Source organism: Apteryx rowi, unplaced genomic scaffold, assembly GCF_003343035.1.
Source record: "Apteryx rowi isolate R43461 unplaced genomic scaffold, aptRow1 scaffold_480, whole genome shotgun sequence".
NCBI lineage: Eukaryota > Metazoa > Chordata > Aves > Apterygiformes > Apterygidae > Apteryx > Apteryx rowi.
The window spans coordinates 308,110-320,570 of record NW_020450739.1 but is presented as its reverse complement, the minus strand read 5'-3'; the positions used below and the strand labels follow the sequence as shown (position 1 = coordinate 320,570).

At 49.1% G+C, this 12,461-nt stretch overlaps 1 protein-coding gene across 16 annotated transcripts in view; it reads right to left on the bottom strand.

The window, feature by feature from the left end:
* The window catches only part of NRROS (negative regulator of reactive oxygen species), a 38,875-nt gene that overhangs the window by 17,460 nt on the left and 8,954 nt on the right, over positions 1 to 12,461 (bottom strand). For 8 of the 16 annotated variants that reach the window (XR_003255624.1, XR_003255623.1, XM_026078568.1 and 5 more), the window contains 5 exons: positions 11,962 to 12,142; positions 5,244 to 7,499; positions 4,366 to 4,555; positions 2,458 to 3,320; positions 345 to 468 (listed from right to left, as the gene is read on the bottom strand). Coding sequence is in view for 14 of the 16 variants with exons in the window: in XM_026078568.1 (XP_025934353.1) it covers positions 345 to 452 (108 nt within the window). In the remaining 2 variants the exon portion in view is untranslated. The remainder of the gene's footprint in view (positions 1 to 344; positions 469 to 2,457; positions 3,321 to 4,365; positions 4,556 to 5,243; positions 7,500 to 11,961; positions 12,143 to 12,461) is intronic. The other 8 variants (XM_026078572.1, XM_026078574.1, XM_026078573.1 and 5 more) reach the window with 8 other exon arrangements.

Here is a 12,461-nt window from a genome sequence, read left to right as displayed (position 1 = left end):
CCCTCTCTCGCTTTGCAGCCAGGAGCCTGCACAATGCCATGAAGGCAGACAATGGCACATGTGGATAGGAGCACCAGAGGCACACTTAACAAACAACAGCAGGAAGAGGAGGGACAGCCATGAGGCGCGAAAAGAAAGGGAGATGGGATGAAGGAGTTGGGGGAACAAAGTGTGGCTGGAGAAGATGGCTCCGCAGTTAAAGCCTCAGCACCCCAGTTCAACCCTTAGCTGTGATGCTAACCCGGTAACTGGGATAGGGAGGGTCTGGAGATGCTTAGATGCCTGGGATTTGTAGGGTAGGAGCACGACATCAGAAGGGCGAGGGTTAGCAAGAGGCAACTCACTAGTCTGCAGCCCCCAGGAGATGTTGCCCAGGCTGCGCCAGCCCCATTTCCCCATCCTGCTGCTAGAAGGACAAGAACCAGGGAGAGACCCAGGAATGGTGCCTCCATCTCAACAACAGCACTCCTGTAAAGACAGAAACAGAGGTGAGAGGATCAAAAGCTGCCACCTGCTCATCCCGAAAGGCCCAGGCTTCTTCCAGGAAACCTGTCACAATATCATCCCTGCTTCGCATATCTTCAGACAAGGCCTCACATCTCTTCCCCAGCAGTTACCCTGTTGCTCTGTGCTGGCTGCTTGCTTACAGCTCGGGAGCAGCTCAAGGCTCAGGGCTTCCATCCTCCTTCAACTATTGCCTGCTCTGCCTGAAGCCAGGCCTACGGCTCCCATCATTCCCCAGTGGACACTGAGAGGTGATGGGCAGCACAGGCTCCCAAGTGTCAAACACCGTGTAGCAGTGGCCACCATGCCCTGTGAGAGACCTGGGCCACTGCAAGCTTCCCAGCTTGTGCCCTGCAGCATGGGGCATAGCATAGGCATGGAGACATGGGGAACAGCCCCCTGCACCAACCCCCAGGCAGTTAGCACTCCCCATGCCAGCATGGGGGTCATAGAGGAGATCCTCATCCTCCTTTGTGGGGATCAGCCCCAGAGCTGAGGAGGCCCTTCAGGTTTGCTACCTCCTGGCTGGGCACCTGAGGGCTGGACAAGGTGAGGGACAGGGAGGCAGCAGCCTGGTTCCTGACAGCAGGGACTGAAGCAGGAACAACCAGCAGTGCTGGACCACGGGGCTGAGAGCTTGCGGAGCAGCACACACGTGGGCAAGGCACAGCTGCTTGCAAACGCCACTGAACTGCAACACTTGAGAAAGGCTTCTTCCCCTCCCTGAGCTTGCAACACCCCCCAGTGCAAAAGGCTCCCTTTGGGTGACACCAATCCAAACATCGCTGAGTTTGGCTGCAGGGGCTGGTCCCCTCTAGCACCCATCCCTATAATAACCTTCCTGAGGCCCCTTGGTGCTGCCTGGTGGAAGTCGCTGTCTTTCAATACAAGGTCCCAAGTTACTAATTTTGTGGAACCAGGGTTGATGACATTTGCATCTGGGCGAAAGCTGAACTTCAGGCAAATGAGCAGCAAGGTCTTGACAAGGGCTCAGCAGAGTTTCATAACTGCCAACATTTGAAGAAGAAATTGGAGGTTATTTTTGGCAGTCTGAGTAGCTGGAGCTAGAATCTAGCACCCCAGATGGAGTGGGAGATGCATTCTGGGTTTTCTTCTCCCTTGGAACAGCCAAACTGACATTATACTGAATTCCAAAAATCTGAAGCCAATGCCTTATCAAATCAGTGCTTATTAATCCTATGATGAAAAGAAATTCCTCCCTCTCTGGGATAAAGCTGATGTAAAGTAGCCTATGCCCTTCCAAGTCACTGACTTCCATCCATGCCTTGTGCCAGGACACAGCTGGCAGCAGACTCAGGCTGATGGACCCCACTGTGTCCTCGTTGCAGCACCATGCCCACCAAATTAGGGGCTTTGGTTCTAGCTTATCTTTGGAACCCAGATCCCTCTCCTTTGCAGAAGTTCTTGCTTTCTCTCATTCAGTTCAGCCTTTCTCCCACCCACTGCCTCTTTAGTACCCAGCTGTGTTCTCCCCCAACATCACAAGCTCTCTCCCATCTCAATGCTCCTGCAGCCCTCCCTGGGGTGGCTCTGCCAGGCTGGGGGCCAGAGGATGGCATCTGTGTCAGCCTCCTAACCCTGCTGGGGACTACCCCAGCCAGGAGAGCAGGCAGCAGAATACGCAGGAAATCCTTGCCCTCCCAGCCCTGTGGTGGCCCTGGTGCCTGCTCAGCTCCGGATGAAACTACAGCACACAAGCAAGAGGTTTCTGAGCACCAGGGGTACTCCCAGCTACACATGCCAGGCCACAGGACCGGCCCACACAGCTACAGCATTGACCAGGATCCTTTTACAAGTGTGGGCATAAATGATGCGCAGCCACCAGGTCTAGGGGTGCTTTAACCTGGTAAGAGGGTTCCCCACACTCCCACCTGGATTTTAGTTCCACTTCAGCAAAGCCTGGGGGACAAGTATTGGGGGGCAAATACTCACCGCTTGGGGCGATGCGCAGGGTTCGCAGCAACTCATCTTGCAGCTAGTGGCCCACTCCGGCTAATGCTCAGCGACTTCTTGGGGCCAAGGTTAGCTGCAGCCCGCTGGTTTTCTCTTTCACCCGTTTTCTTGCTTAGCACTAATATAGCCTTTGCGGAAGGAGCTAACGGAAACTGCAGTCACATGGACGCAGAGAGCACAGCGAGTCACTTTGCTTACTGATCTCAGCATTTACACCCAGGGTCATGCACTCGCAAACAGCTCACGAGCAAGGAGGAACCAAGGCAGGGAGTGGGGGCTGAGATGGGGGAGGAAGGGGAGCAGGAGGGGGGAACTGGTCCCAATCAGTGTGACACAACTTTTTGCTCTCCAACTCCTCCAGAGGACAGGCTAGGGCTGGGGACAATCTTTGCACCATGGCTTCTCTGCACAGTTCAGGCAAAAAAAACCCTGCAGGGTTTCAGACAGCCAAGACATGCAGAGCTACATACCAAGCGTCTTGATTTTGGCCCATAGCAATGCGCAAGCCCCACTGCATGGAAAGAGTCTTAATGACACTTCCAAAGCCACACACAACATCCTCACACTGTCCAACATTTTAAAGCTGCCCACATAACCCCAATACCACCCCCTTACATAGCCAGATTGCGGTACCCTGCAATGACAGAGCAACCTGGCTTTTTTGTCCACAGGACCCTGCCTCAGACCATGCCTGGGCTGGAAAAAACTGACTGGCTGAGCAGCAATCCCATGATTTACTTCCCGTTGTTGCTCCTGCAACTATTCCTGGCATGTCCCCTGAGTCTCACAATTTCCTCCAGAGCACAGCGCAAAGGCTTTGATAGAACTTACCCATGTGTTTCCTGCGGGAAGGAACAAGGTGCTGTTATTTCCCAAGCCAGAGTTGAACATGCCCCCAGATGTTGGGTGCCCGCTTCGAGACACCAGTGCCCAGCCTGCTACACTGTCTAGGTGAGTTTTGGGATGTGCAGAGCCCAGCTCCCACAGAGTTCTTTGGCTCCTGGGGCTGCTCAGGACTTTGGCAAACCCAGTGCCCAGGGTGCAAGTTAGGTCTGTCTGGAAACAGGGAATTCCCAAATTTCAATATCTACATGAATAAATGGTTTTTCTCCACATCTTCAGGTGCAGAGACAGATGCAAATTCACACTGCCAAGGCGGTATTACCAGGGAGGCATCTTTCTTGCCTTCCCCAGCCTTCATCTTCTGCACAATGCTGGTGACACCTGTACCAACTACCTGACACAGCAGGGCCCAGCTCTCCCAGGCACCTGCATCCTGCAGGGCCCTGGAGGACCCCACTGTGTGGACCCATAGGAAGCCCTGTATCATTGCAAGCTCACAGTGACAGCACCCTGCCATGCAGAGCCTGAACCAAAGCAAGGGGCCCTGGAGGCTTTGTCAGGTCATTTTTCCACCCAGTGCTGACAGCAGGGGACTGACAAGTCTCCGGGGACTCGCACTCCATCCCAGCCTTGGATTAGACCATGCACCATGGGAGGGGAACAGTCCTGCCCTCTGCTCCCTAAGCTAAGTCCTCTCCCCAGCCCATGTCACGCCCCCACAGGCATCAGTGGTGCTTGGCCAGCCCCAAGGAAAGGTGGTGGGGAGCCCCTCTGGGCTTCTTTCTCACTGCAGTCCACTCCCTGGCTCTCCATCTCTCTTTCTGCCCCACACCACCCCTCTTCTAAGATCCTCGCACACCACTGACTCCCTGTCAAATCCAGCTCTCTCCCCTTCCAGCCTCCAATGGGAAGCTAGCTCAGCTGGATTTGTCCAGTCAGGGAAGGGTTCAAAACAGCATAGAAAGGACTCGGTGCTGCAGTTGAGCTGGCTTGGGGTGATGTGTCTGGCTGTGTTCACGCCTCTACCCAGCCACCAGCCCTCACCTCAGATGAGTTTCTCAGCTAAAGCAGAAATGTCTCATTCTGGTGCAAGATGTGTGTGTCAGGTGCGCCCAGGTGCCGCTGATAAGACCCAGTTAGCCCCCAAGACTGATGGCTTACTGAAACCAATTCTGCAGCAAGAAGGTAGCCAGACCTGCAGCTTCCTCTCTCTTCGAAGAAAATGGAAGACAACCTGCACCAAAAAGACAGCAGATCCACCCTGATGCCGCAGCTTGGGAAGTATCTAGTGAGAGCAGCACATACCAGCAGGCAATGTTCAGTCCTCTGCTTCCCAGACCCTTGCACCAACAGGAGCTTCTGCAATAGTTTGCAATAGTTGGGAGATGAACCCTTTTWATTTAAGCATGTCAGACTGGAGAAGCCCAAGAGACATCATGGCCTGAGTCACCCCAACCTCCAAAACTAGTGTTTCAAGTGATCTTCAAACTCCTGCAGCCAGCACACACAGCTAGAGAATTTTTTTTTTCGTCTTCACTCTAAATTTCATTTCTTCTCTGAAAGGAGACTGAGCTCTCCCATGTCACTGACAAAAAAGCCCTGTGGTTTCATTTCCTTCATTTTCAAGGAAGTTTGAATAATAAAAATCAAGAAGGAAAAGAGAGAAGCATTCACTGTCCAAGTGAACTGCAACAGATGACAGAAACTCYGAAGCTGAGCAAAATTCCCATAGCGTTGCTCTAGGTCACACAGAGAGCTGAGCCCTACAATTACAGTCTTGCTCCTTCCCCCAAAACAGCTGAAACAAGCTGATCCCACACCAAGACCACTCATATTTTATGACACACTCGGAGAGGCAGGAGCAGTCAGAGATACAGCAGAGGGCAAGGAAGTCCAGAGTCGTAACGCTTGGGCATCCTCACCTGAGAATACCCCATTCTTTGGTGATCCAGAGGGTCCTGTGAAATCTTCTGAAGAAATCCCTGCTTAGCTCTTCATGCACTGACACTGAACAAGGTGATCCCCGATGAGGTGATCCTCCCTTCTGCCATCTTTGCATGGCCCAGGAGGAGCTGGGGGAGAAAGCAGAGTGTGCTTCATCCCCAGCTTCTGCAGGGGAGAGAAGGGGATAAAGGGATGGTGGGGAGGAGCCAAGAGGAAAGGGAATATAGCTGTGAAATCAGAACCTGTTATCTTAGCAACCAGACAGCCTTTCAAGTAGAGCATCATCCCCTTGGAAAAGACTCTGTGAGTTTGGTGCTTGTCCCTAAAGCCAAATAAGTGCAGCTTTCTGAGCGACCAATCCCAAGGAAAAAGAAGTCAGAAGGACAGAAAACACTCAAGAATTAAAGAGGGATCATCTTGAGATTTTCCAAAAATCACTGACAGCAAGCAACATTCAAACCAGCCACACATACCCCCAATTCAGTCTACGCACAAGGACAACATTACTCCTCTCTTGCTCTTCCTTTGGGTCCTCTTCCATCCTTTCTCCTCTTCCACAGTGCAGCCACTTTGGCTGACAGACACTGAGTAAATCCTCCTTTCACGAGAAGCAGAGGTGCTCACAGAGGGAGCACCTTGGGGGCAGGGAAGCCCTCCTTCCTGCTCATCCGCCCTCCACCCGCCTTTCTCCCACGCTGCTCTGCCTAAAAGGCAGCAGCACATCAGGCCTGCTCCCCGCAGCCCGCAGAGCAGCCACGCAGCTCTGTGCTCACCCACAGCCTATGGTTAGGCACCTGGCAGCATGATTTATTTCACGCTTTCCCCACATCCTGCAGCCGGATGGTTTTGAAAACGTCCTGAAGCTGCTGCTTACCCCCCTCCTCTTCCTTTCCCCTGTTCCTTTTGCGCACTGTTATCCCTTTCCTGCCAGCTCTCCCACTGAGAAGTAGGAGGGTTTTTTGTTTGTTTGTTTTTTCTTTCATCAACACAGTAAAGGCATAGGACTGAGCTGCCAGGAACTGCTGATCTGATCAGCTCTTCATCAAGCTTCAATCCAGGTCAATGGCACAGGTGGATTAAATTCAAGGAGATTCTGCTGCTTGGAGCAGTTTCCACATGGGCAGTTACAATTCCTGGTGCTGTAGGGAAGGACTGGGATTCTCAGTAAGGTTTTGCACTCAGAGAGCTTCCTCCATTTCTCCTCTCTTCCCCCTCCCCCCTTCATCTTTTTCTTTTAACAGCCCTCCAGTTTTCAGGTACAAACCAAGAGAAAAGCTGAAACAAGAAGGAAGCCTGGAGAAGCACAGCATTGCAGAGTTTCCAAGAGCTCACTATGTTGCGGAAACAACCAGAGGAAAGAGTCACGCTCAGATAGGATGGATGGTGAGGGAGAGGGGAGGCTCTGAAGAAGATTCAAAACTTCATGAAGGATGGAGACAGATGTACATCCTATGGCTAGAGGTGCTGGGGAGGGTGTTCCTGCTGCCAGCTGCTTCTCACCTTCGCTGGCCAGAGGTTTCTGAACTGTCCTCAGGCCTGCATTGGGCAAAATGAGCTGCGTGAGCTTGAGAAGCATAACAAATTGCTAGGGGTAGCCTGGCACATCTGGAGCCAGGTGGGTAAGGAGGGAACGTAGAGCAGCTCTGAGAAGAGACACAGAGGTGGCAAGGCAAAATGAAGACACAGGTGGCATTAGGGAAGGAGGGGAGATAGCAAGTCCTTGTTTGCTTCTGACACTCTCTTTTCCTCCTTTTCAGGTGGTACCTACATACTGATGTGCAGGCACCAGGACCCAGAACAAAAGCCTGTGGCAGAGTTTGACCCTCCTGGTTGGTTGCTGCACTGCGGTGCGGTGCCCGACAGAAGACATTGCAGGAATGGAGAACAGAAAATGGAAAGCAATTCACTGCCGCTGAGGAGACCTCAACATGCTCTTCTTGTCCTGTAGGAAATATGATTTCTTCTAAAGTGGAACCACCAAGAGAAGGGATCACTCACAGTTCAGACAGCTGTCCAGAGTGCAAGGGCCACAGCCCCAGCTAAGTCAGGGCAAAATGAAACAGAAATGCTTCTTGGTAGGTTTCATCTGCTCCCACAGCAATGGAGAACTGGAGGTAATTAAACTAGTCCAACAAGGGAGGACAGGAGCCTTCAGGATCATGCAAAGCATTACGGGAAAGTCTCCGGCTTGTGCTTGGCCTCTGACATTTTGCCCGTCAGGAGAGGAGCATGCCCTGCAAAGGGAAAGGGATACAGAGTGTAGAAAACCACCTACTCTGTCAAGCTGGAGCCTGGCAAGTGTTACATACAGACCTACAAAAACATTATGATTTCCAGGCTTATGGGAAACTGCAAAACAGCGCTGCAGAAATTATTAGGCAGGCTTAAGAGCAGCCATTCTACCTGTGCCTGCTGTTTCATTTGATCTGCCCATAACTGGGGTATCAAACGGAAATTTGGTTGGCCAAAACTACTTCCAGTCTAAAATACAACTTCTGTTTGATGCCTTATGGTTGCACAGACCCTTCAGAACATGACCCAGGCGCTACAGCTAGCACCTGAAACCAGCGCGCTGAAGAGCTTCGCCGGGAGACATTCACGCTGAAACCTCACAGCGACCGCTTCAGGGCTCTCCTGCTAACTAATATCTCGCTTGCTGAACCTTGTCAGAAAGGAAAGAGCAGTCACCCTTGTGAAGACCGGCATCTCTCTTGATTCTCTCCTTTCTTTTCTAGGCACTGCAAAGGTGCAGAGGCGGTGTTAGAAAGCAAACCTAAGGGGAAAGAAACAGGCAAAACCCAATTCTGTCCTCTTCCAATCCTAATTCTGCTCCGAGGCGAGTTAGAGCAAGACCTGATCAGCAGCTTTGGGCTTCAGTTAGGTAGGAAAAGAGTTTTAGTTTGGAAGCTATATTTAAATACTGGTCAGCAGCAACTCAGAAAATAATAATTAAAAAAAAAATCAAAATTTTATCTTTAAAACCTGCATCACGTTTTCATTTGCTGCTTGAATGAAGTGTGTACAGACAATGCAAATGCATCAGTATTCCTCTGCTAACTGACTTTTCTAACTCATTCTTTCTCTGTACTTTTCAGTTTCATTTTAGAGAGGAAAAAGCAGTGGAATAGCCATTAAACTACATGGCAACACTTTGTCCTGTCCCATGTGAACAACAAGTCTATTTTTGGGCTGCTTCTGTACCCGGAGTATCAAAAGAGCAAGTGAAGAATTTGAATTCAATCCCCTGCTCTGGATAAAACGATACAATATGATACTCCCTAGGGAAGCTGAAGTCCTACCACATATCAGAAGCCCCAACTTACAGATGCCTCTATTTTAAAATGAACTGTGAACATAATAAAGGAAGCAAATAATTCATTATGTGATTAAAAGGGAAAAGCTAAAATGGCCAGCTGTATGGCTTAATTTTAAACAAAAGCTCTGAACGTTCTGCTGGCTGAATTTCTTAGGTTTTCCCCCTTTGCTACTTTGCACTATTGTATTCTGGCTGTTTACGAGATGGGAAATCTACCTAGTTTATTCCCACAGAATAATGAATTACGTGACCAGTCCTAGGATGGCCGAGGTGCATTGAAGTAAACGCACATGCATTTCCACAGCCTCATTGTTGTAGTTTAACCGGAGCTTTGCAAGAAGCACAGCTTCTGTCCAGTGTATTTCTTGCAGTAGGAACTCAGAGATAAATGTCAGCAGTTTATGACCAGCTTCAAAATCTTTTTTTTTTTTTTTCCCTAGCTGTAGCCCGAATGACTTGCTTGGCTTGTTTAGCTAACCATGCTTCTTTCTTCTTGCAAGGACGCACTTGTACTAACATTAATGACTAAAACTTCAGGCTGCAGTCTCCAATCGCATGGTTGCTCACGTGCAGGAGAATCTCAGCATTCAAAGCATCCCAGTCTGTGCTGACTGTACCAACACACTGCTGCTGTCAGCACTCTTTCCAAAGGCAGCCCATGCCTGTGGCGCTCTCTCGTTCTACAATTACCCATTTATCCACATCTACAAAGCAGCTCAGCTTTGCTCCCCCCTTTTCCAGCAGCTCAGCCATCAAGAGTCTTCTAGCTCTTGCTGGGTTTTCTGATGGAAAGAGGGGACTTAAAGAAGTCTGTAATTCTGGATATTGCTTTTCAAAGTGAATTGGTCTAAACAGAGATGCTTTTTTGCTCAATAAATCTGATTCTGTGCTCATTCAGTTACATTCATGGACTCAACAGCAAAAATACCTCTCTCTTGAATGCACTAGACAATTTTTACAGTAGCATTTGCACTGTCTGATGTGTTCAGCTAATAGCTAGCACAGCAATACAGCGGAAGCTCTCCAATCTCAGTTATTAATGTGAGGATTTGTTTCTTGCCATGCATTAGTCCCACGGAGCCAGCAGAGCTGGTTTTCTTGCCTTTGCAGCTCATTCCAACACTGGCACCTGCAGACACTGGGGCTCCATGAGCTGGGAAGATGACCCCACCCTTTGGAAGAAGCCTAAAGCCACGCAAGTGAGCTTCCAGCACTAGCGGCTGCGAAAATTATGCCTGTGGGCTTGGAAACTGAAGACACCTGACTGAGGATCTGGACCGCAACAAGGAGTCCCACAGCATCAATTTTCAGAGAGGAGCCATCCTTTCACCCTGAAAAGCCTCAGTCTCTGAAAGCAGCAAGTGTTCTCCAAGAGGCTCAGAAAGAAGGCAGAAATAGGTCTTAGTAGAAAGCAAAAGCAAGTTTCTGAAAGTGCAGCACTGTGAGGTAGAGGAAGAGGCGAGCTGGTCAGCGGCTCGGCCACATCCACTTTCTGGGCTCTCCTGCACCAACGGGTGAAGCTGCACACCCCTAGTTCCCATGCAGGAGGGCAGAGCTGCACAGCGCATTTCTGTAGGGGAGATACAGCAGAGGCAGCGCTGTCTCTGTGGTCTCCACTCTTCCTTCTCCCAAATCTGACAGTACGTGAGATGTAAATGAGGAGGAAGTGAGCCACAGAGGAGATAGCCACAGAAGTGATCTCATTTCCCCGCTACATACCCGCACACACAGCCAGTCCACCCCTGTGGCTACGCCCCCGCTTTCTCTTGTAGTGTTCACCTACCCATCTTTCCTAGACTGAGGATCTGAGATCTGCTACCAATAGGCTACTGTAGAGCAGTGATCATCACACAGGCAGGCATAAGGGATCCACCATCACCATAAAGCGAACCTCCCTCTTGGAAAGTGGTGAAGCAGGCTAGAGTGCAGAGCATCAACTCACAACACAAGTTCTTTGGACTAGTGCCTGCCACAGGACTTCCCTGCCTGGCCCAGGCATCCAATGCTGAAATACCTTGCATTTCTATAGCAACTGGAAGCTAAATACATCCACTTTCTTTTGAATCATGATCTGAGGCAAAGAATACTGGAAGTTTAGTTGTTCTAGAGAACTGCTTGCAATACATTTGCAGAAGAAGCAAGTGCCTAAAGTTAGAGAACAGAGAGGACTACTAATTTTTCCTCCCAGAACTCCTCAAGAGCTGAAAAGCCTCATGATCAAGTTGCTTAAATCTATAGCTTGATCTTTGGTTRCGCCTAATTCAGTTGCCCAAGATTTTCTTCAGGGTTGCAAGATATGGGTAAATTGCTCTCAATTTTTTTACTGTACTGTGATCAAAACCTGCTGACAGCTGATTCTTCAAGACAGCAAGAAAAACATCTGACCCATCCACTCCAGCATATTTACCAAAGATTTGAGCATAAAACTGTCAGGACCAGAGGCTCTTAACTCACCAGCAGGTTATTGACAAGTCACTGCCCTGACATCATTCAGTAATGCAAACTGTGACAAGAAAAATTACTCCCACATATACGCCCTTCCTGCTGCTGTTCTGCTTAAGAGAAGTGAGAAATAGTGTCATTAGTGCAAAGGGAAGTGAAAGTATCTAACCTCCTTACAGAGCTAAGCATATCCCCACCCAGCTTTCCCTTCTGGCCAGAAAAACCAAGGTTCCTACTATGCAGCAACCTCATAACATTTCTCAGGGCAGATTTGAATTGGCACCTGAAGCAAGCTGAAGTGTTCACACTCAAAAGTCTTCCTTACCTTGGTCTTCAGCCTTTGGGCTCACCATCCCTCCTTTCTAGCATCACAGTTAGGGACAAGTGATGAAGAAAAGCCAATCTACAGGGTTTGGGGATTGGAGTGCCCTCTTATACTTGGGGCACATTCCTTGGTCTAACATAAAACCCAGGAAAAAGCTGCCAGGATATGAGTTTCTGTGTTTTGGGTGTTTTTTTGCTTTTTTTTTAAAAGAAATTCTGAGGCAAAGTGACATCATTATCATTGTATCTGAGAGACCTCATCCCTGCAAGCTGTATCTGGGAGAAACTCAAAGTAGGCTTGCATGTCTTGATTCAAGATCCTTTCCTTACCCCCAAGCACAGAGAAAGAATTAACAAAGGAATGCAAGAGGGAGAAAAGTTCAAACAGATGCTTTGATTAAGAAAGTAGATCTTCCCCTCTTGTACTCTACTATCATTCTGAGAACAGCCGTAACAATCTGCCAGTAAAGACAAATCACCTCCCAGAGATGGAGAACAGGCTCTGTCAGTCTCTGAAGACCTACCTTAGTGGAGCGATAACAAGGAGAGCAAAATCTAGGCCAGAACCATGGATTTAAGTGGGAAAACACCTTACTTCCATATTTCACACTCACCTGAATCCCATTCATTAATGTTTGTTCAGATTGTCCTTCCCTGGTCTGTCTTGGAAACTTGCTGCTCTTTGCTGCTGGCAGACATAAAGGCTGAAGAGCTTTGACAACTGCAGTATTCAGAATACCACACAAAAAGCATGTTCGTCCACATCCATTTCCTTATCGGCAGGTTTGGCCAACACTTTAAAAATATAAAGGCACATACTGATAGCCTTTTGGGAAAGTGGCAGAGTCTTTAAATTACTGTTTAAAAGCAATCAGATACAGCTTACTTCTCATAAGCATAGGATGCTAAAGTAACAAAAGGACTTCCTAACCTTGGTTTAATAACTTGCTTGCTAACTTGAAGGCTTTTAGATTCAAGTCACTGAAGCCTCTCTTTGAGCTGAAGCTGCAACCAGCAGTACATTACATGTAAACAGGTACCACTGAGATTTTGTGCATGGAGTACAGCACTTGCTCCCAAGTTTAACATGTGATTAAGCTACACACAGCCTAAG